The sequence below is a fragment of the Carassius gibelio genome, chromosome B12, assembly GCF_023724105.1.
Source record: "Carassius gibelio isolate Cgi1373 ecotype wild population from Czech Republic chromosome B12, carGib1.2-hapl.c, whole genome shotgun sequence".
NCBI lineage: Eukaryota > Metazoa > Chordata > Actinopteri > Cypriniformes > Cyprinidae > Carassius > Carassius gibelio.
The window spans coordinates 4,495,834-4,520,749 of NC_068407.1; the positions used below are offsets into that span (position 1 = coordinate 4,495,834).

The window sequence follows — 24,916 nt, forward strand, 5'->3', positions numbered from 1 at the left end:
TTTTATTTTATTGTACTGATAAAACTGTATATTCATAACTGAACATGTTTATCATAATTGTTGGAGATTGAATTATTATTATTATTATTATTATTATTATTATTATTATTATTATTATTATTATTATTATTATTACAATATTATAAAAATAAAATATGTTTAAATACATATTTTTATTTCAGCTATTTGCCAAGGCAATACTTCTTATTTTATTTGAGTCTAACTTGGCATACTAAAATAATAAAAACTGATTTAAAATATGAATAAAAACAATAATATTTTTTATGATACTAAAGCAACACAGTTCAGTCACATTAGTATTTAGAAATCTTATTATAAAAAAATATATATAGAGTATAGCACTATTTTTGTATTATTAAAATGTTAGTTATTTATCTGCATGCTGCGTTATAGATACTCCAATTTTAATGCCAATTATATTTGACTAAAAATGTTTATTCTAAATCTTTTGCCTAATTTTCCGAGCAGTGTTCAAAATGAATTCATTATTATTTTCGGCCTGTCCTACAGGGGGCAGAAAACTAACGACAGGCACAAACATATGACAACACTCTTTCCTCTCACACTCTTTGAGCACAACTGTACTTCATTTGCAAAGTTCTCTGGGGGAAATGAAGATGTCTAATTCTACTGACAAGCCTAGAAAGTTCTCGGTGCCCATGGCATTTTGAGTGGGAGGAGATCACACATTTATGGAAGTGTGAAATAGAATGATGGGGTCATTGGAGCTGTCAATCACTCGCACACTGATGGACTGACTAGCTGAGAGAGCTGTCACTCAGCATGCCATCTGGTAATGACATCGTCACTGAGGTGTAGAGAGTTACCTAAAGAGGCGGGGCAGAGGAGGGGATGGACAGGCCAGTTAATGGAGGTGTCAGTAAAATTGGCCTCTTTGGTAGAGCAACTGAGCCTGGAGACAGTAAAAGAGAAAGACAGTGGATGGTGATTATGTTCAGAAGCACAGATACACCTACATACATCAAAAAAAAAAAAAAAAAAGAATATCATGAAAAAGTTTTTTTATTATTATTATTTATTCACAAGAGCGAACTTTCTTATATTCTTGAATTGCACACAAACTGAAATATTTCAAGATCTTTTTCTGTTTTAATTCTGATGGTTATAACTTACATTTATTTATGTTTTTTTTTCTTCTCTCTCTCTCTCTCTCTCTGCGTGTGTTTCTCGCTCTATCATTTAGCTTTATTGATTCCAGTCTCTTTCCTTTACTCTAAAAAGACACATAAAACCATCAGAAATTCTGTAGTTTTGATGTAACAGGTATGATTCAACTCCAGTAAATCGATGGATGCTGCTGCTAATAATAATAATAATAATAATAATAATAATAATAATAATAATAATAATAGTACATAAATTGCATAATATAAAATGTATAAATCTATGTGATTTTAGATTTCCAGCTGTTATTGATCAATGTTGGTAATAAAAAAAAATGGTGTATATATATATATATATATATATATATATATATATATATATATATATATATATATATATATATATATATATATATATATATATATATATATATATATATATTACTGATGGATGCTGCTAATAAAATATTTAATTTATTTTAATTTTTAATTTAATTTGGATGCTAGTAATATAATATTTTACTTCATTTCGGATAGATATTTTCATATTTTATAAAATAATAATATATATAAAAATGTAATTAAAATAAATGTTTTATTTTCTTTTATTTATTTATTTTTAGAGAGTGGTTTGTAAATCTGTACCTTACCTTAATTAATAATTATCTTACCTTAATTAATAAAAATAAACCAAATGCAAGTTGTTTGACAATGAAAAATGCATTTCTGCACGAGTGATGCACCAGTGATGCAACAGGTCTTCGTTGAATCTTATCCAGTTACTCAAGATGTGATAGATGCTGAAAGACACACTGACTCACAAGCATGTTGGCAGCTGTTGGGCTATTGGGCAAGGAGTTGGCATATGTTAGTGAGGGCCAAACGCAATTCTAAACTCTGACTGATCTCCACTCCATTGGAGAGGCAGCTACCTGAGGCTGTATAGTCAGACTAGACAGAGGTCTGCATGTAAAGGCCATGTTGGCTTGGATCGCACAGTGTGTTTGGTCTGGATTCACACTGGCAGTGGGAAACTCCTGTTGGCTTGATCAGTGTACTGTAATGTTGTCTTACTGACGGTCAATAACTCCTCTAATATGAGCCAATATCAGCAGGCAATTGTTTCTCTTAGCCCTTGTGCTTTCTTTTCTGTACACAAACCACATACAGTGTAATGGGAAATGGTTTCTTCATTAGAAGCTCATTAAGGGGGAATTAAGGATTAGTCTGTCCTGGCTGCCCAAAGTCCTTACTATTCCTCTTCCAAAAACACCCATCAGAATCCTGTCCTTCACAAACCCAACACTGCAAACAGCTGTACGCTAATAACACCACTTTATAAAATGAATGAATTTAGGAACTAAATTATATATTTTAAGGAATAAATTAAAGGTTGCTGAAGAAAAGACCTTTCTGAAGTGATATGTGATGTATGTTAAGGAAGCATGTTTCCGCCATGGAATATAATTATATATTTTTTTGTTTGTTGGTTGGTTTTTTAATCAGAATTGTAAGGTGTATTGTAAACATGGAATTCTAAGGGTGAAAAGTTAGAATTTTGAGATGTAAACAAAAACTAATAATAATTGCAAGAGGTAAACTTTGAATTCTGAGATATAGAGAGTAAGAATTACAAGATGTTAACTTGGAATTCTGAGGGGGAAAAAAACAGTCAGAATTGCAAGACTTTTCTTTTCTTTCTTTTATAACTCACATGCAAGTAAACAATTGCAAAATGCTGTTACAATTTATTAATTTCATTCATGCAAACTCAGAATTTGGCAAAAAAAAAAGTCAGAATTTCCACATAGACTTCTTACTTTTTTCCCCCAATTTTCAACTATACAGTATATCATACAATTTTGAGTTATTATTTGCTAGATATAAACTCAGAATTTTGAGAAAAAGCAGTCCGAATTGAAAGATGTTTCCTTGTTGATGTAAAAAAGAAGAGTTTGTATCTCGCAGTTGTGAGTTATTAATTGCACAATATAAACTCAGTATTATGTGGTAAAAAAAAAGCCAGATTTGTGAGAGGAAACCTTGCAATTCATACTTTTTTCCCATTTTTGTCTGATTTCTTAGAAAAGTCAGCTTTACAAAGTCTGTGTTGTGAGATGAAAGGTTGCAATTACCTTCTATTCTATTCTATTTTTTATTACATGTTTTATCCTGTGAAATAAGCAATTAGCTTCTAAATAAGCTCTTCTATCAGAAATAAGATTGTATTGTGCTTAGCAAGGCAAAAGATGAAGAAAGAGTACATACAGTACATTGATCCTCATGTGCAACCTCTTTTTAAATCAGAAGTCAAACCAGTGACCCAAGGACAAACAATCCTCTAGCTTTAACTGCCAAATGTGCTGGAGCTTTTAGCTATAGAAGGCTAGAAAAATGCTTTGTCCATAGTAAAGATGAAACTGTGTGGGTGGAAAGGTGGTTGTCTGTGCATGGTGTGAAGTAGACTCTTGACCTATGGCAGTGACAAAGTGAAAAATAGCCATGACCTTCAAGTGTGAGTGTAGTTTCTGAGTGCACGGACTTAATGCGCTCTTAAAGACACACTAGTCCAGATCAGGGCATTGCTAAAGTCTATGCATTTGCAATTATGCACCTGTGTCTGTTTGGCTTTAGCAGGAGAGAGGTGCTAAATTATTCCCACTAACCCCTTTAAGACATGCAAAGCCTCACCAGCAAATTGCAGTTTAAAATCAGTTTCATTACAGGGAATTGTAATGAATGAAAGGAATAGAACTGACCATTGTTTGTCCTGTCCAAATAGGTAGAATAGTAAAATTAGTAGATATAATAGTAGAATAATAATAAGTCCATTAGAAGTACTCTTATCATTATAGCACTAATCATTTTCATCTGCTCTTAAATGAAAATAGGAGAACGTCAAGAGGGCTTGAATAATAGCATTCTGCATTCATCTCCACTGTGCTGCCATAGTTCCCATGATCCTCCTCTCACACTGCCTCTCCCCGCGGCTGCCGCAATTAGGACAATTATGCCTGAGCGATTGTTTCTGCTCTTTATCTAATAGTAGCAAATTGAGAAGTTCCTCAGATTAAAGATCTTGCTGAGATAAGAATACACACACTCTTGTTCAGTAACCTAAGCACAACTGCTTGAAACATCCTCTGCATCCTGCTTTATCTTAGCGGTATGTGTCCAGGTGTGTGGAAGACACCGATTAACATTTTTCAAAATGATGTACAGCCAGTTTGTAGTGTGTGATTACTTTCAGTATACAGTCAATCAAATCCTCATATGTTTGCACAATTCAAACTTTATTTTCAAATACCCAAAGTATACATGGATTGTCATGTTCTAAGGATGGAGACCTAATATAGGACTTTTTTTATTATGTATTTTTTAATTATATAATTGTGTGTGTGTGTGTGTGTCTCTGTGTGTGTGTGTGTGTGTGTTTGTTATTTTATTTCTTTTTTAACATATTTTTACGGTTATGTTTAAAGTCTAATTTCCGTCACAGAATGACATGAACTTGTTTGCATAAAGTTGAACATTTCTCAACTCTACAATCCCCAGTGTAATGGCAATCAGCTCCCATAGACAATGAATTGGAAAATTGCCATATCTGCTCACTCCATACCTGTGGACACGTACCCTTAAACTGCAGAGGTGGAAAGTGGTGAGTTTGGACCCCCGGGGGCACCAGAGCACTAACAAATTAAGTTAGGGTCCTTCCCCTTTAATAATACATAGTCTGTTTATCAGCTTTCAGGATGGACCGTTTCCATTTGCATCTTTTAGCTACAAACAAAGGCAATAATGATGAAAATGTTCATTCAAAATGCTTGGCTTTAATTAACTGACAATTACAAAAAATAAAATAAAACTAAGAAGAAGAAAAAAAAAAGTGAAACACCTCAGCATCTCACTCTCTGAGTTGAAATAATGCAGTGCAATTGCACCTACGTCACCGAAACAGTTGGCTGTAAGGTGACAAACTGTCTTCAGCGGTGTTTTCTGGCTATGTCAGGTGTGTTTGTGTTTTAAGCCAACAATACGTGTATTCTTCATTATTGTAACATGTTTCTGCAGGCTTTATAGAGGCATATTTCTTGCTCCATATGGGATGGAACCTCTCTTGGAGATAACACCACCATACAGTCTGCAGTAGTGTGGGATTAGATTTACTTTCCATAATCATAATGCCATAATTTGCTTAGTGCAGCCAGTCCAATGGAGAAATTTTATTCCAGCTACTGTGGGGAAATTAAAGCAGTTCGCCCACACATCCTGACGCAGAGAGACAGACAGAGTCACTGTGTTATCAGCCTTTGTGAAGTCTGTCCTTCTAGAGAGAGAGCAAGAGTGTGGTCTGGAAAAGTTCAATCAAGCCATCTGGACTGTAATTTATTTTCAAGACGTTACCTAGTTCAATCCTAGACTTTGTCATGACAATCTATTACAAGGTTCTGTTGTTTTAACAGAATCCACACAGACATTCTCCGAAGACCTGGATGAAGTGCAGATTTTACTTCGAAAGAGTGAGAATGTGTCTGTTTATGCTGCACAATTTCAAGTACAGTGCAGGTGTTCCTGTAATTTTTAGAACTTAATGTCATGCATCAACTCAGTTGCAGTGCAGACATTGTTTAGTTATAAATTCTGTCTAACATGCATTCTGTCTGTGGTTTTTTAAATATGTGTCTGTATGAACATCAGAAGGCAGCTGTCGTGTCTCTGTTGTAATAGAACCAGTGTGTTTTTTTTTTTTTTAAGAGACGTAAAACTGTACTGTCTACACTTCATTTTGTGGTGCTCTGTTTTGTTTTTGTTTTTTTTTATGTAAGAAACCATTCTGTGTGAACAGTCGCTTACTCATCTGCATTTCCTAGAAAATTCTGTTTTACTTTATACTTTCATACTTTTGGATGTAATACTTGAAAGAGAGAACAGCTGAATGGGTGCAGACACATAAATATTGAAGCATTAAAGCAAAATAAGAGAAAGAATATAACCCAAATTTTGTGTAACAATAAGTAAAATACAGCTTTGAATTTAAGAAAGTGTCCTGATTTTTTATTTTTTTTTATTCTCCCAAAACTTATTTAAAACCTTAAAAGTAGGCAGTGATTTCTATGTGTGTGTGTGTGTGTGTGTGACACACTGTGTGTGTGTGTTTGTGCAATGAATTAAGAATTTAATAACTTGATGTTAAACTTAAATTTTGATTTGTGTGAAAGTACTTAATTACATATACAGTATATAAAACATTACAATTGAGATGACTCTCAAATCTCAGCTCTTTCTCCCTTACAGTGAGATTTAAAAGAGAGCAAACTGAGATATTGTCTACTGTACGTTTCACCTTCTCAGATGTTTCTCATAAGAAAAATCCCCACTATCACACCTGGCTTCACTAATTTAATAGGAGATCTCGCAAAATAACACATTTTGCTCACATTTTCGAAGATACTGAAGCCTGGAATCAAAATACTGAAATCGCAGTATGAATTCCAATAATACATGTCTACATTACTTTTTGTAGCTGTATACCTTTACTGGTTGTTTCTGTTTTATTTCTCCCATGGAATTCTGGCAGAAACATCTGAGATACTTAAATAATGGAGAGCGCCATTACATTGTCTGTCCAATGAAAGAGCGACCCCTGAGCAACTTTTCTCTAGCTGTGCGTGTTTAAATGTTGGCCTTGTACTGAATGTCTCTCTGGGAAGAGGTTCTTGGCGCCACGTGCACACAGGCTAAATAAAGACAAACAGCGGTGAGCAATGACTCTGCCCAGATGACATGGTGCTTAAAGATGTCTGGGGAATGGGCTCAGAGATTGAGTCTGTAAAAATATAGTCTTGTATGGAATTGTTCAGTTTAGTATTTAATCTTGTATAGTAGTTTACCCACTATACATGCTTTATGTGTACTGAATTGGTTTGCATGTCCAGCTAACTTCATCCACCTGTCGTTCCCTGCTTCTCTGTGTGTGTGTGTGTGTGTGTGTGTGTGTGTGTGTGTGTGTGTGTGTGTGTGTGTGTGTGTGTGCACTTTCCCTCAGGCTCCACCGACTGTATGAAATATACATATATACAGTATGTGAATAGAAGATAGGCAGCAGGGAAGGCACTGATGGAAACACCTCAAGTGCAGAAGAATTACATTCTCCTTCTCTGGATCCGTCTGCAGTAGAATGCTGTGGGAATCATGAGCCTGGTTTTTCGGATGTGCCCTTATATAGGCCATGTTGGGATTAAAATGATATTCCAGTGTGACGCTGGGAACAAGATGTTTACATATGAATGCTGTATTTCATCTGTTTTTGTTTAGAATAGAGTTATAGGGCTCTGGGAGCTTTTGGAGCAGGCCCAAGTTTGTTTGATGGGTTGGAAAGTGGTTTTCCTGAATTTGATGTGGTTTAAGTCATGTGACTTTGGCGTAGACATAGACAAAGTGTATGCTGCTTTAGCATCAAGTTGAATTTGTCAATGGATCTGTGACTAAAGGTCGATATTATGCATATATATTCAGGATTCAAGATTTTTATTCGTCACATACACAATTAAATAGAGCATATATAACCAGCAGTGAAACATGAGATATATAAAGTAGCTTTCAATAGTTTTGACAGAAGTCTCTTTTGCCCACCATTGTCGCACATATTTTTGGGAGATAGAGAGAAAAAAAAAAGCTCAAGATCTAAAGAACAACATTTGTTTGAAACAGAAATCTTATGTAACATTGTAAATATTTTTAAGCACACTTTTGATAATTGTAATGTGTGATTGCTGAATGAAAATATTAATTTCTTAAAATAAAAAATAAAAATCATACTGACCTAGAAGGTTTGAGGGGTAGTGTAAATTATTAATTTAACAGCATATGAGAAACACACAAAATTGATTTACTAATCGTTTATTAATTACACCATTTTGTATTTTTACGTTAAATAATGTTTTATCTTTTTAATTTGTACACAATACTTTTGATTAATTCAGTATTCATAAATAAAAAAATTGAAGTTGTACATCCAAAAATAAAACAGAAGTATATATGGTATACACAGTATATCAGCTGATGATATTTATCTCAGAATAGTTACAGATATTTGTACTGTTCCCTTGCTACAATAGTAAACAGCTGCCATAAGAACTCACAATTCAGATCCAAAAGTACAATGTGCAAAGAAACCACTGAAAAAGAATCACCCTTAGTCTCATGAATGGCTAAATAGCCTACAGTTAATCTTCTTTATTAAATAAGAATTTGCACATTTGTATATTTGCTTTGTGTCTGTGTGTTTGTAAGCACATCACACCTCGGTTCATTTTAATGAGTCCGACACATAATCGCTCATTATGAGAGAAAGCGAGAGAGAGGAGCAAAGGTGCCCATACTTTTAATAGAAACCACATAGCTTGTGTTTAATTATGGATGTTAACCCCTGGGCAGCGTGTACGCGCATGTGTGTGTGTGAGATACTCGTTAATGAGTTAAGAAGTGTAATTCTCCGTGTAGAGCTTGTGCCGGGCCTTTTGTGACACCAGCCACCAGACCCCTTTTGGCTCCTCGACAACCTGTCGCCAAAACAACTACCATGGCCCCCCGGGAAACCCCGTCTGACCCCTTTCGTTCTTCTGAACACTCACGATAACAAGCACAGGAGAAGCAAAGAGCCCGTAATTGCAGTGTGTCTTCTGAGAGCATACAACCTTCTGTCTCGAACCCCTCCAACAGGCTTTTGTAAAACAATTTGTAGAATTTACAGCTTTTCACCATCTTCATCTGACGCCAGCGCCCATTAAGGTCGTTTTTATCTGAAGACTTGCAGTGGTAATCTGACAACTTTTTTTTTCGAAAGCCTCTTTCCACTTTTGTATCTGTCTATTAAGATATGCATCCCATAAGCCCCTGTACAATTTACACAATTTGGTCCCAGAGCACTTGTTACTGGTCCACTTATGTAAGGTTACAATAAAGCATTATCCCCTCTTTTCTGCCATTTACTGCATTAGTAATAGAGGCTCTGTGATCTTACTGCTGTATCTCCGCTCCGCTCGGCCCCTCGGAGACCCATCAGGGTGTTTGTTAGCTCCATTGACGGATCATTAAGGCTTTTAGTCGACCAGATCATTTGTTCTCTAATGAGAGGGAGAAACACGAGCCCTGATACTCATCGATGATCAATGTCTTCTGCCTGTTTTAACTGTCTCACTCGTTCTCGGTCTCTCTTTCTATCACTGTCTGCATCTTTATCTCTCTATCTGAGATAAAAGTGGAGTTCGAAACGCTTGGGAACAATTAGCCTCACCCGTCTAATCAAATCTCTCATGCGTGAATCCTTCCACCTCATTTTCATAAAACTTTGTGAATATCCCAAGCCGTGCATCACATTAATGCCCCTCCTCCTCCTCCTCGTCTAGCCTGTTTCTTCCTCTAACCGGCTTCTGCATCATCAACCCTCTTGTATTTAAGACTTTACAGTGGTTGAATCCTAATTTGCATGCTATCCATCCTTAAATGGTATGCAAGATTAGAATTGATGCATCCTGAACCATAGAACGTGTGAAATAGTTTTTGAAGTATGCACAATTTTTTGGGCTCATCTGTGTGTGCTTGGGTCTAGTGTGACCCATTTCGCATTGCACTTAGTAAGAAAAGAAGTTTGCGATGGTTTTTGAAGCTGTTTCATTAAATGTAAAAACTTCAAAGTTAAAAGGGCACTACATCTATCTATCTATCTATCTATCTATCTATCTATCTATCTATCTATCTATCTATCTATCTATCTATCTATCTATCTCTAATATTTAACAACTACATCTGTACCCATTCATACATAATTACTCAACAGTAAAGAACATAATGGAAATATGCTAAATCTGTATTCACTTCCCTATTACTTTTGTTCTCAGTCGAGGGGCCAAAACTTGGTTTAGTGAAACTAGAGAGATACCACAAACCGTCTGCCTAATAGATCATTTTGACAGTTTAATTTTAATGCTTGATTATCATTCAATCTCTTAATTGTATTATCCAACCGCTCAATTAATTTGGTCTATATTTACAACGATGATTAGGCTCAGAATCAAAATTGCAGTTCGCTGGTTCTGTGTGTTGAAAGTAGCCAGGCTATCTGTTGATAGCTCTCCTGATATTCGTGCTCCTACAGGAATGGAATATCAGCTCCATCTGCTCCCAGCATCTTTCTATTATAGTTTAGTTTAGTTCAGTTCAGTTTAGTTTAGTAATCCCACAAGGGGCAATTGCAGTAAGGCATGGGCAGCACATCACAGAATTCCCAAATGGACATAACAGCACGTAACAATAATAAATAATAATAATAAATTGATGTGAAGAAATTAAAATTCTATGTGCTAATAGCAGCAGCTGGCTGAGGACACGATACAGCAAGTGTCTGTGAGCATGAGCTGGTCATGTTTACCTGCTGCAGGTCAAACAGTGTTTTCTTTAAGAAGCAATTCCCACTTTCTAACATTCTCTCTCTTTCTTTATATCTTCCTGCAGATGATGTTCCTCCATACTTTAAAACAGAGCCTGTGCCAAGTCAGTTGCACCTGGAGAGGAACCGGTTGGTTCTGACCTGTATGGCCGAGGGGAGCTGGCCTTTGGAGTTTAAATGGATCCACAATGACACAGAGATCACGCGGTTCTCGCTGGAGTACAGGTCAGTGTGTTTTCATGCATGCATGAAACTGATTTACTAGCCAGATCACTTCTGATATAATCAGAACTGTCTACACTGGAGACCCATGTAGATTACATTGACAGAAACGTGGTTTGATTTAGCCAGCCGGTTTTTGTTGCTAATATGTATGTATTAGTGCGGAACATTTACTTGCTTAAAATGCACATATTTAAAGTGTAGACTTGTTTAACATTCTGCATTCTATTAAAAAAAGTTGGCGGCAGGAGTCACACAGAAATGAACTAAATGTTAGAATTTATTCGCAAATGAATAAACTGCAATTAGACTGAATTCTATCCAGTCTCTTTCAATCAATATCCCACATACAGTAATGTGTAAATGTGTACTTTTAGATATATGGATATATAAGCATATGGCATACTCTTCAATACACTGTCATTCAAACTGTTGCCTTAGTTTACATCAGGTAATACTAACATGGTACACTGTTAAATTGACAACATGACTAAGCATTTTGACTATCTTGACAATGACACAAGGACTTGTCATTCTGATGGCACTGATATGTTCATTGACACAGACATTTATTTTTGAGAGATGAACTAAGGCTTTTGCTGGTAATCCATGGTGTTTTGCTATTTGTACGAGTTGTTTTGAGAAATGCACTTACTGTTTTGCAAATGTCAAGAATTATTTGAGAAATGTACCAAAGCGACTGAGAAAAACTGCAATACTGTAGATGTAACTGATAACATAATATCATTAATGACAATTTAATACACTTAAATAAAAAATTTAATTCCATAATTTCAGTATTCATAAATAAGGATTAATATTTTGTATGTTTAAAAAATAATGATATATATATATATATATATATATATATATATATATATATATATATATATATATATATATATATATATATATATATATATATATCATTATTTTTAAACATACAATATATATATATATATATATATATATATATATATATATATATATATATATATATATATATATATTATAAATGTGCTGTGTGTTACATATACTTTGTGTTTCTTTGTTTTTGTTGTTGTTTATTTACTTATTTTTAATATTTATTTTATTATTTATTATTTTTATTTATTTATAGTTTATTTTTTATTAAAGTGTTGCTCTGATGTGTTTTGGTCTCTTTCAGACCTTTCATATATGCAGTAGTAGTACTAAGACGAATATAAATTATAAAATAACCCAGGCAAAGTCAAATCATACCAAAGGATTCCTGTTGAGAATAACATTTAAAGAATATAAGATTTTATTTTCAGTTTACTTAAATTAATAAATCACCCTCATGTCCTTCCAAATATGTATATCCATCTTTCTTCAACAGAACACAAAATATTATATTTAGAAAAATGTATTTGTATACTTTGTCCATAAAAAGGAAGTTCAGTGTTGTTTTGGACCCCATCGTCTTATAAGACAGAAAAAAAAAAGAAAAAAAAAAATCATTAAATGGGTTAAGTTATTTACTGTAGCTTTGGAATGACATGAAGATGAATAAATGATAACAGAAAATGTTATTTTTTAGGTGAACTATCCCTTTAAGTAGAGCATCGATATGGCACTTTTGTAAGCTATATTTCCCCATCTCATCAAAAACCAATAAAATCTTTCCCTAGAAATGGAAGTAACCAATATGATAAAATATTAGTTTTATTAGGTTATAATTCTTATAATAGTACTTGTGATTAGAAAAGCAGGAATGTGATGACACATAAATTGTTCCGTCTTTATTTTGTGAGGCAAAGATTCAAAAGAATAATTATTCGGTGTTGAAAAGCAGGAATTCACTTTTAAAGACGATTGTATCCGCCATCAAATGTGCTCAGGTCATCCAATTCAGACTTTTTTTTTAATTAACTATCCTCCGAATATAATGTAAACTCTGGAGATGTGGTGAATGGAGTTTTAATTAAAAAGATAAAACTGGCTGATTAGAGCGAGGGACATGGCGGGATACAGATGGTTTGCTGGTCACTGTGCTTTTCTGAGGCTTCCAATCTACTCCATCTCTTCTCATGTTTGCGTTAATATTGCTTAAAGTTAGTTACAGTTGAGCTGTTTCCAATAATTAATATGCACATGCATATTCAGCTTAAAGGTTTCACTCAAAAATAAAATGTCATTCCAATCTTGTATGACTTTCTTTCTTCTTTTGAACATAAAAGGAGTTTGTTTTTCTAAAGTCAAAGGTATCCATATCTATTTATGCAAACCATAATCTACTTGTTTGTCATCCAAATTAATAGCAAGCGCTTTGAGACAGAAAGTTTTGAAAAATTATTAAAAAGTGCTTTGAGACACAGAAAGTCATGGAAAAAAGAACATCTAAAATAAATTTATATATATAAATTTGTAATGTAGTGTAATTTTTATATATATATATATATATATATATATATATATATATATATATATATATATATATATATATATATAAAAAGACCTACTGTACCATAAAAAAAAATCCATTTAATTTCACTTTGGGATGCTGTGAATTAATGATTTGACTAAATTACTGAACATAATTGCTAAAAATGAATGGCAAATAATAAAATAAAATAAATAAATAGTATGCAGCATATCCAGAATATAACAGCGCATATATATATATATATATGTATATATATATATATATATATATATATATATATATATATATATATAATTGTTTTTTTTTTTTTTTTTTTTTTTTTTTGAATGATTACTTCATCAGAATGTGGACCTTAATTGTATAATGATATGTATATAAACATGTTTCAATCTCAAAATATCTATATATGTCAATTATATATAATGACTTCTGGCTATGTATATTTCTATGCATGTAAAGTGATAAATGAACATAACTTTTTTTAATCTTATTTTAATTTAATATTTAATGTTTTTAATTTTTTTTTAACTTATTTTATCACTTTATTTATTTATTTTTTTCATATTTTATTTACACAATTTATTTTATGTTGTGCACATGTAGTGTTTCTTCTTATGCTTGATTAGGACACGATCTAGAGATCAAGGAGATAATCAAAGGTCAGTATCATGGATCAGGACTAAGACTTCCTACTGTAATACATAAGAAACCCAACTGAAACACAGTTTTCGGACATTTGTACAGACTTGTCTTTGTAAGGGACATCAGTGTCACTGGCGTCCTCCCCTATGACATGCAAAGCAATGCAAAAGTGGTAAAGTCAGCAAAGTCAAATGGTAATTTGGCCATGCATACTCTTCTATACAGGAGAAATAGTGATGAATCGTCATTTAAAAGCATCCCAGCTCTTACAATGACCTTTCCAGCCCCCTGACACATAATTGTGTGTGTGTGTGTGTGTGTGCTTCTCTCGTACGCAAAGGAGACTTTCCCAAATGAGCTCAATCAATTGTTGTCTGGCAGTAGTGTTGTTCTCTAACGCCAGCTCAGCTGACTCTGTTACTGTGGCGCTAATGACATCAGCTCAGGCATGCATTCTGGGTCTGTTTGACACTGTCAAGTGCCTCGCTGGATTAAATGCAGAATTTAAATATGATTGTGTAATTTTTCCAATATTAAAATCATTTTGCCTATTCCATCTTAAAATGAAAAGGCAATTGAGTCTATCATAGATTTAGTTTAATAAAAATACTGTTTTGTTAAGCACTCTGACATTATGTTTTGCCAGCCAATGAAAGGAGAAATTATTTTTTTCTTAAACTTTTAAAATTTCTATTAAAAAGTTAATAAGTTTACCTTCATATATATATATATATATATATATATATATATATATATATATATATATATATATGTATATATATATATATATATGTATATATATATATATATATATATATATATATATATATATATATATATATATATATATATATATATATATATATATATATATTTATTTTTGTGAAAGTCACCATTGCTTTTATTCAGCAAGGATGCCTTAAAATGAACAAAAGTGACAGTAAAGATGTTAAAAAGATTTCTGTTCATAATAAATGCTTAAACAAATCAGTTAATAAATGTTTTCAACTCTATTCATCAAGCAATCCTGAAAAAAAGTAGGAAAGTTTTCAAAGTATTAGTAAGATTTTATTTTTTCAAAACAGATTCAGCAAATTAGAATTATTTTTAAAGGATTAAGAAACTGAAGACTGATGAAATGGCTACTGAGGAAAAATGGATGTAAAATTAGCATAGAAAACTATTACTTTTTGTAGTTTCTGAAGGCCTTGGATCATAATAATTCTGCTTTAAGAGATGAATCGAAAGACAAAGCAGACAAACCTAGCATTTTAGATTAATTTCCTGCAGAAATATTTTAAGGCATTTGGTTCTTCTCTCCAGTTTGCACTCTCTGGTTTCAATTTCTTGTGCTGAAATCTCAGTAAACAAGTTTCTCTCATGGCTGACTCTCAGACCATATTTTCATATTAACAGGGACAATTTCACACCGAATCTGCACAAATTAACTGGAGTTCAGTGCATTAATTTGTCTTGTCTGGAGGATGGCAGCGATAAGTTCCCACTGAGCATTCCCACAGAAATTCAATGAAAGATCCTATAAAACACTGTTATGCCATATATGTTTTGTTTCTGTAGTTACATGGTACAATGATTTTAGGAGTGCATGTTTAGGAAATTTGAAACTCACACAAATAAATATTAATTTAAGATTGTGAATACCCAATGCTAATCTAATTATATTATGTATTATGAAATTTGATGAACTTTTACTCTCAGACTATCCAAGATACAAATAAGATTGTTTCTTTTTCTAAGTTTGTTTGTTTTGATCACATCTCTTGCTCACCGATGGATGCTCTGCAGTGAATGGGTGCCGTCAGAATGTTAGTCCAAACAGCTGATAAAACCATTTACAAACCACTTACAAACATGCAGCTTTTCTCTGTAGATTATTTGAGGATTGTTGATGTTTTTATCAGCTGTTTTAACTCCGATGGCACCCATTCACTCCAGATGATCCAATGATGAGCAAGTGACGCAATGCCAATCGATGGCTGGAGAATGAATACATTTTTTTATTTTTGGATTAACTATTCATTTGAAGATATAGGTCACCCAAAAAGAAAGTTCTTTCATCATTGACTCACCCTTGTTCCAGATCGGTTTTAGTGAAAAAATATCATTTGAAGAAGTTCGGTTGTGTTAAAGTCAATGACTGCTATTCAAATAAACAATGTACAGTGTTTTCCAGTACTGAAATGAACAGTGCTTCGCTAGTATGCCCATAAAAACTCTCTTTGTTTCTTATATAAGCAAACATCCTTTTCTTATTTCAACATCCTTGCCATTAGTGTCACTATAACAGCAAGTACCGCTGTTGTTTGGTTACTGAGAGGCTGTGCCATTCATCAACTATATGCACTGATTAATCTATAGGCAGCAGAAGTTATCAGTGCTTCCCGTAACATTGCCTGCAGGCTGAGCCGATGTTGCGTTTCGCTCCCAGCAAATTGAATCACCTGCAGCGTAGGCCTGTACAAAAAGATCTGCTTTCTTCCTTTCATTCTTCTTGCCTGAAACCACGCAATGTCAAAGACAGCACTGGAGCAGAAGAAGCGTTGTGTTGTTCTCTTTATTCATGTAAACACTAGCGTGGTCTGTTGTGATGCCTTCTGGATATCTGTGACCCGATACCAGCACGCTTACTGAGACGAGCTTTCAGTCCAGACAATGCTAATGGATTCTCTTCTGCACCTGCAATATGAGACTTCCACCCAGCATTCTTTTAGTGTAACTGTGTGTGTGTTTGTGCGTCTGGTGTTATAACTGTGTATGCATGAGTGCATCCATAATCTGGTTTCCAGTAACCTCCCGATAGAACTGTTGCAGTCTGAATTTACAGACATTGTTGAATATGTTCATAAGTATGCAGTTCATGCCAGGGTTGTGCACCATTCAGAACTGTATTGAGAATGGGTTTTAAAATTCAACATATCAATTTGGATAGAATTTGAATTGTGGTAGCAAGTGGGATATAGAATTATAATACAGCCTAACAGTGCCAGCTCGCTCTCTCTAAATATAAAACTATAGAAAAACAATATATTATGTTTATTGGCAAATATGCATGTATAATATATTTAAGAAGGTTGAGAGCATAGGAAAGTTGACTGGATGTTTGCTATAGTATTTTAACTTAGATTTTCTGAGTGGTGGATTTTCTTCTTCTTCTTCTTCTTCTTCTTCTTCTTCTTCTTCTTCTTCTTCTTCTTCTTCTTCTTCTTCTTCTTCTTCTTCTTCTTCTTCTTCTTCTTCTTCTTCTTCTTCTTCTTCTTCTTCTTCTTCTTCTTCTTCTTCTTCTTCTTCTTCTTCTTCTTCTTCTTCTCCTAATGAAGAAGGTAATGAAGTTTATTAACAACCTTTTAGCTTACAGCAGGTCTTTCTTTAAATGGTTTTAAATATTTATTCATTAAATTATAAAAAACGTAAAAGCACATTTATAGTATAATAAATAGTTTTATACATATAATGAATATATCTATAGCAAATAATATATTCATTAATACATAAATTATACATATAATGAATATATCTATAACAAATAATATATTCATCAATAAATAAGTATTATAATAATAATGTTTACTTTATGATAATTTAATGTATTATAGTAATTTATTATAAATATTATAAACGATGTTTTACATTTGATCATGTTTTTAAAAAGTGCAATTAAAATTAAAATTTAAATGTACAAAATATTTTGAGCAGTAGTCAATGTTTAAAATATAATTTATAAAATAGATTTGTGTGTATGATAAGATTATTTAAATTAAATTACTTTTAATTACTAGTTTTACTAATAAAAAAATAAAAAATACTAATATATTGGACCATGGTAAGACCAGCCAGTACTCAAATAAAGCACTTGAGCTTTAGTTATGCTGTATACATTCAAGTCTTTTCAGTATTTCTCTATTGATGTGTGGTTCTTACAACAGCATCGATTCCCTGATGTAAATGTATTTAATTCAATAGGCAGTCAGAAAATCTCAAGACCTATAGAAATGCTGGCCAGTGATAGTCTCTTTAATTATTTAAGTCCACATAGCATTTTATAAGCATGTTTGTGAGCATAAATAACATTCTGTGAGCAGGAGTCAGGCTATGGAGTCAGGCGAACTATCAATACTCTTCTTTCTTTTCATGGAAACTTTTTCTTTGCCATCTTCGAGGAGTTTGCTGAATTGCTTCTGCGAATAGGTTAAAGTCACGGTGCGGCAGACCACCACTTCATCCAACAGCGATGGGTTTCCAAGGCAACATCAGCCCAGACGGGTGTCTGTTTGTCAGCCGGCTCAGCCAGGGGCGTTTGAACTTCATCTTCTACTTTTTGCTCCCGTGCTTTCTCGCTCTTTTCTCTTCTCTGTTAACGGAAGGCTAATTAAAGGGACCTGACATTGCGCTCTGTTGGCTGAAGCATCAATCAATCAATGTCTGAAGCCCCAGCCCCTACTGACTCTCTCAACCTGCTGCACAAGCTCACAGCTCTTTAAAGGTTAATTATATTCATTAGAGAAAGAAGGAACGGGAGAGAGGAAGATAGAGAGGAAGTCACCCTGAATATATGCCTCTCGTGCCGGGATTCTATCTGTCACGAAACTCTGCAAGGTTAAACTCCGAGTCCCAGCACCACCTGTAAGAATATGGGTACGTCTATTTGGCTCAGAGTGCCCTGGGAAGTAAACTTAACAGGGCATCTGACTCTTTAAAGTGAGACTCTACTATAGAACAAAACATTGTTCTATAGGTTTTTATTTAACTTAATTGATTTCTGCACAGGTTTTCATAGGAGTGAGGTTTTAAGTATGCATTGAAATATTATATTTGTTAGTAAATGTTAGTGTGTGTGTATATCAACAGAACACAATCTTCTCTCTTTATCTAGAGTCGAGCTGCTTGTAGCATTTGCAGCTTGCAGGGGTGACAGCAACCAAATGTTTCAGGGCATGTGTGAAGCTTCGTCTCGCTATCAGACTAAAAAGTCTACCCCCCACCAGCCCCCCAAACTTCCTAATTAGTCCATTAGCGCTAATATACTTCACACAAGAAGCAATTTACCGTGCCTGGCAGGATCGGCAACCCGCTAACCTCATCGCTAATATCGTTTGATACTTCATTATAGCCTGTTAATAACAGCTCTCCTCAACTCTTGACTTTTAACAAGACGCCCGTCATTCAAGCCCTATTCCACTCTATTCCACCCACACCCACACAGTCTGAGTCGCTCTCTACAGGTCTGGAGTCAGTGTGGGACCAGAGGATAGCCTCTCACAGCTCTTCTATATATCGGAGATCTTTATATGGTGCATGTTTTTGGTCAAATATGTGATGCTCATTTTTATGACTGGATGTATTGATTTATTTAGAAGGACGGTTATTTCTAAATGCCTTTTATTCAGGCAATAACTTGGCCTTTTAAGATGAGCATGTTTGATGTTTATGGCTTAAAATAATTTTGAAGGGCTTCAAGTAAGAATCTAAGGATAGTAATGAAGAAAAAGTGCCATGCATGGCTGAAATGTATATGTAAAAAATGTGATCAGTGTAGCAGTTATGTTAATATTGCCAATATTTAAAAAGGTATAATAAAACCTCTTCTAACAGCTTCTGGCTAATCAATCACTGTCCCCTTCTTGTCATTGTGTTTGCATGTTTCTGTGTCCATCTCTCTGTCATCCTCATCTTTTTTTGTTGACTTTTTCTTCGCATTATGTTCTCTCATTATCTTTCTCTTCTTCTCTCTCTCTCGGTCTCATTCTGTGTGTCTGGACAGATCTCTTTACTGTCTCTACTCCATTGTTTGTATTGATTGCCATCTGAGGTCAATGGCTTTTTAAAGCATCTAGATCGAAACGCAGAGTGTTTTCCTCATCTCCCTCTCCCTCTCACATTCCTTCCTTCTATCCAGCTCATTTCTGTGCAGTTTCATTCTTTTATCGCTCTCCATCATTGATCCATGAGCCTGGAGAGCGTTCTGGCCCGGTAATGTGTGGCCCATGGGCCTCCAGGTCATTTTAATTTGAGTTCAGGTCAGTCGGGCTGAGAGAATATGTGGTTTGACTGAATTAAAATGGTCTGGAAGATGATCCGATTTCATCCACTTCACAATAAGAGGTAAATTAAAGTAATGAAGTTTTAGCTGGTGGACACAAAAGAGAAAAGCTGCACGCTTGCATTCAGTTTTGAAATGTGCCATTTTTACATTTTTAAGCCAATTACATAACTATATAGAGTAATACTTCACTTTAAGGTGTCCTTGTTACACGTTACATTAACTTACTATTAAAATAATAATATGTTATGCATGATTACATGCAAGTAACCCTAAGACAAACTCTAATCCTAACCTTGACCATATAGTAAGTATTGTACATCTAGTTAATTCATATTACTCAGTATGTAAATTAATAATTAAACTGTAACAAGGACACCTTAAATTATAGTGTAACTGTATATAGAAATATTAGTGATTGCATACACTACTTTTCAAAAGTTTGGGGTCGTGAGATTGACAGTAAAAATGATAGAAAAATGAAAATGTATTCCTGTGATTGCAAAACAGAATTTTCAGCAGCCATTAATTTTGTTTTCAGTGTCATTTGATTCTTTAGAAATCATTCTAACATGCAGATTTGCTGCTCAAGAATAATTTCTTATTAATATAAAAGCTGGAAACATTTGTGCTGCTTGAAATGTTTGTGGATTGTTATTTATTTATTTATTTATCGAGGACTATAAAGTTCATATATATATATATATATATATATATATATATATATATATATATATATATATATATATATATATGAACTTTATAGTCCTCGATAAATAAATATATATTATTATTTTTATTTATTTTTTATGTAAAGTTTGTTAGTGTCACTTTTAGTGGCCCTTGCTGAATAAATACATTTCTTTAAATAAAGAAAGAAAGATATCATGCTGTACCTGATCCTTTTTCTTTTCATTTTGCTTGCTCTGGCCTTTATGGAGGCATTAATGTGAGTTTCATAAATTATTTAGTGTTACAGTCAGATTCATATTTTGTGTAATTCAGTATTTCATAGTTGAAAAAACAAACAAACATGGACTTATTGGTTCTTTGGTCTTAGTTGGTTTTCTGCCATATTTGCTTCAAAATAAGTAATTAGGGTCCTGGAATAGGAATGTAAAACTAAACACAGTCATTGTGTATGTTAGAGCGCCACCTATTGAGGGGAAGCTGATAATGCAAATACATTAACATTCTGCAATGAAGCTGAAGAATTCAAGGTCATTACAATGAGATGGGAATATAGAAAAAAATCTATTTTTTATAGCTGTATTTATATTCTCCCAGGGGTGCTTCATAAAAGATAAGGAGCATACGTTGAAATGAAGAGTGTGTGAGAGAGCCTGACGGTTTTGACAGATTACAGAGATGTTCGCTTTGAGAAGGACGGTGGTGACAGAATGAATGAAAGTCATTTGTACATATAAAATATACATAAAACGCTTATGCATCACTAATGAAAGGCACTCTGACAGTTGGGCATTACATCATGCTACATGCATATTAATTATTGTGGTCTTAAGAGTAAACCTGCTATGTTTTATCTCTCGCAGGTATTTGATACCATCTCTGGACAGATCGCATGCTGGCTTCTATCGGTGTATTGTGAGGAACAGAGTCGGAGCGTTGTTACAGAGGAGGACCGAAGTACAAGTGGCATGTGAGTAACCATAGTAACTCTTAAATTTCATTGCATTTCTGTGTTTGTTGGTCCATGTGTGATTGTTCCCAGACGGTCAAATTGTGCCCTAGTGTGTGTGTGTTTCACAGGAACGGCAGCTGTTGGTGAGGTGGCGTACCTCTGTTTCATTAAAAGCTCCTCTGCAATGCCACAGCTGGTCCACTCTAACTTCCTCATTAGATTGATGAGGTTGTGTCGACCAATCACTTCACTCTCTCAGAAGTCATTTCATTCCTCCGTTTTATAATCTGTTTAGCATGAGCAACAGCTGCTGCGCTTGAACCAAGTGGCAAGTCTCCTGTTTTTCGAGCCAGACTCAAGTTTCACTGCCCACTGACCTCTCCTCGGCTGTTTTCGATCATTATCAAAGTTCGATTGCTCTCTGACGGAGTTTGTGAGTGAAGCAACAGCAACTTCCTGTCTGTAATCGCTCCACTTCTTCCTCATTTCCCGCTCGTTCGATCCATAGAAACATTTTAGCCTAATTTGTAATTTGATGTTATGTTCTTTCAGTGTTTTTGTTTTTATATGCTGTTTTATAACAAAGTTCGGGAGGAACAGTCGCAGTTCATTAACCTGATTAACACAAGTGGAGACCAATCAGTAATCAACTCATGACAAGGTATAAATGACAGCAGAACCTATCTCTGTTCATTGACCGTTTTCAGCATCCCGGTTCGCGCTGTCTGTCTTCTCATCACAGACCCGATTTTCCTTCCAGCAAGGAGATCCATACCGGGGATTTTTTCAGAAGTGCTACTTTTTCTGACACCCATGATCATTAAACACGGCAGTTGAGCACCATCAAACGTCATCGCGACAGTTGCTCTTCTCGCCAAGCCACACGTCGTGGCCAATAGACCGTGCAAGCCGAGCTTACCTCGCTCGACACCACGCTCGATCCGATCAAGACCGGGCTCTCTTTGAGCGCTGGAATCGCAGCTCCAGCAGGCACCCAACCAGCCCGCTCCTCAGTTCCTACTGCAGCAGCAGCAGGCCTCTCTCACTTCCCGCCGCGGCTCCGGCCGAGGCGCAGTTTGAGGCCGCCTCCTCTAGCGGCACAGACCGTGCATCATAAATTAATACATTTTCAGGTGAAGACGCTAAATACAGATTTTCGGCTAGAAAGTAGTGCGGGAGCCGCGTGGAGATTCGATCACATATGCATGTGGAATTTCAGATCCAAATTGAGTCTCGGATGCGTACAAATATTTACACTTCCACGATTAGACCGTGGGCGAACGCCCGACCGGATGTGATGTATTCTAATCAGATCTATCGGTGCGAGGTCAGAATTACCTATATCTTGTTAACTATTATTAAATGTATTTAAATTATTAATATTAGAAATAAAAAGGAAAATAATATATTACAATATATCACAATAATCGTAAGGGGGACCCTGTTAATTTTTACAAGCAGCATCTGAAAACATATTTTCTCTCTGTTATCTCGGTCAGTGTCATGTACTTGTCGAGGTACGGCCACGGCGACTCACTCCTCGGGATTAAATGTTCTCCGACCTCATCCTATGCCATCATTTCATCAAATAATTTTTTGCGTGACTGGCCAAGGAGTCGTACCATCCGGAGCAGAAGGTGGCGGTAATGCATCATAAAGATGATTGGTTGCTATCCACCTTAAACGCGAACAAGAGCGTCACTACTGATCCAGGATCAGCGATATTAGCAGTTGTATTTCCCGATTTGAGTTTGAGCTTCAGAAATGCTTGCGAAATGTAGCTTGTGTGGAAGCTACCGCACTACTTGGTAAAGTAGCTTCGCTACTGAAAAGCTATTCGATTCAGAAAGTAGCGAAGCTACGACCAAGCTACTGAGAAATGTAGTCAAACTAGCTTCGCTGCTTGTAGCGACGCTACTGCCCAACACTGATTATTAATTTTACCATGTTGAACACGTCAAGGTAACAGTTGCTGCACGACCAGTATGCGACAATCGTTTCCAAATGCCGTGTGCTGTGGAAAGGAGGCTTAAAGTTGTTAAATGAGGCTATGACGTAGTCATCATCCACACGGAAATGTCCAAAGATATTACCTGCCTTACCGTGCACGTTTAAACCTCACTGAGGTTTTACAGACATAAGTTTCATTCAATTATTCTGGCAGGACCAATTTATTTAGGGGCATATTTCACCATCTACTGGCGTGATCACTACCCTCGTTTTGCCGCAGGACAGCAGTGTGAGTAAAATTCTGCTGTCTTTCTAGGACTGTAATATGAAAAGCATGCAAGTAAATATCTTTAGAATTGCTTGGAAGTGAATAGCACATAACTGCAATTAATGTTATTGCCATAATCATGTCTTGGTATGTTTTACAGACATAATGATATTCATTGTATAATGACATTCATAGTTTTCAGAAGCCTCTGTTTCCACAGTCTATACTACAACGTGAAACCAGTGTTCCAAATGTATCCATTAGGACTAGTGACGTGTCGTCCACGAACGAATCGTTCTTTTGAACAAATCTTTTAGCTGAACGAATCTTTTAGGTGAACGAATCGCTCATGTTATCCACTGACTCATATTTCTCGTTCAATGAAGTTTCTCCCTCTATAGCAGCGCGGCGCTATAGGCAGCGCATGCGCAGCTCAGTGAACCGGGTAACAACCATTTCATCCTGTCAAAGAATTACTCAACCTCGAGCCGATAGCCTTCGAGTATGAGGTGACAGAGTATGTGATTCGTTGAATGTAGTAACGAATACGCCCTTCAATGAACGAGTTTCATATGAGTCTGAACTAGATCTAGAGATCTTATCGTTCGTGAGTGAAATTACTGAACTGGCATACATGTCATTCGTGAACGAACTGAATGAACGGATACATGTCGTTCGTGAATGAAAATGAACTGGCACATAGCTTACCTTGTTCGTGAACGAAATTAGAGTAAACCGGGTTAGTCTGCTACTTAGCATGTCAATCTCGAAAATGCAAAGCGCAGTTATAGGTACAGTACTGTGCACATACTCGTTTTGATATTTAGCAACTCCACGTTTAATCCATAGACCGTAAAAGAAAGGTTTAATCCCCGATTTATGGATGTGAATTTATAATATACAAACTGTTTGACCAAACAATTAAAATGCTAATTAGGCAAGAAACCTTGTGCTTTGTTCATCTGAACAACTCAATTAGACTTTATATATTGAATGCGATTACACACACATTTTAATAAAGCCAGATCAGCTTTTGTAACAAGTGAACGCGTTCGTTGACTTAAGACATAATACACTCTTTTTTTTTTTTTTTTTCGCCTGGTGGCACATTTTGCGTAAAACGAAGAAATCATC

The 24,916-nt window shown here is 35.0% G+C and overlaps 2 protein-coding genes across 7 annotated transcripts in view; one reads left to right on the top strand and one right to left on the bottom strand.

Moving 5' to 3' along the window:
* Positions 1-24,916, bottom strand: part of LOC127969218 (60S ribosomal protein L38) — a 607,983-nt gene that overhangs the window by 378,639 nt on the left and 204,428 nt on the right. The window lies entirely within an intron of this gene.
* Positions 1-24,916, top strand: part of sdk2b (sidekick cell adhesion molecule 2b) — a 273,590-nt gene that overhangs the window by 180,491 nt on the left and 68,183 nt on the right. For all 6 annotated transcript variants that reach the window (XM_052571019.1, XM_052571022.1, XM_052571021.1 and 3 more), the window contains exons 2-3: positions 10,659-10,818; positions 21,476-21,582. In XM_052571019.1, the coding sequence (XP_052426979.1) occupies positions 10,659-10,818; positions 21,476-21,582 (267 nt within the window). The remainder of the gene's footprint in view (positions 1-10,658; positions 10,819-21,475; positions 21,583-24,916) is intronic.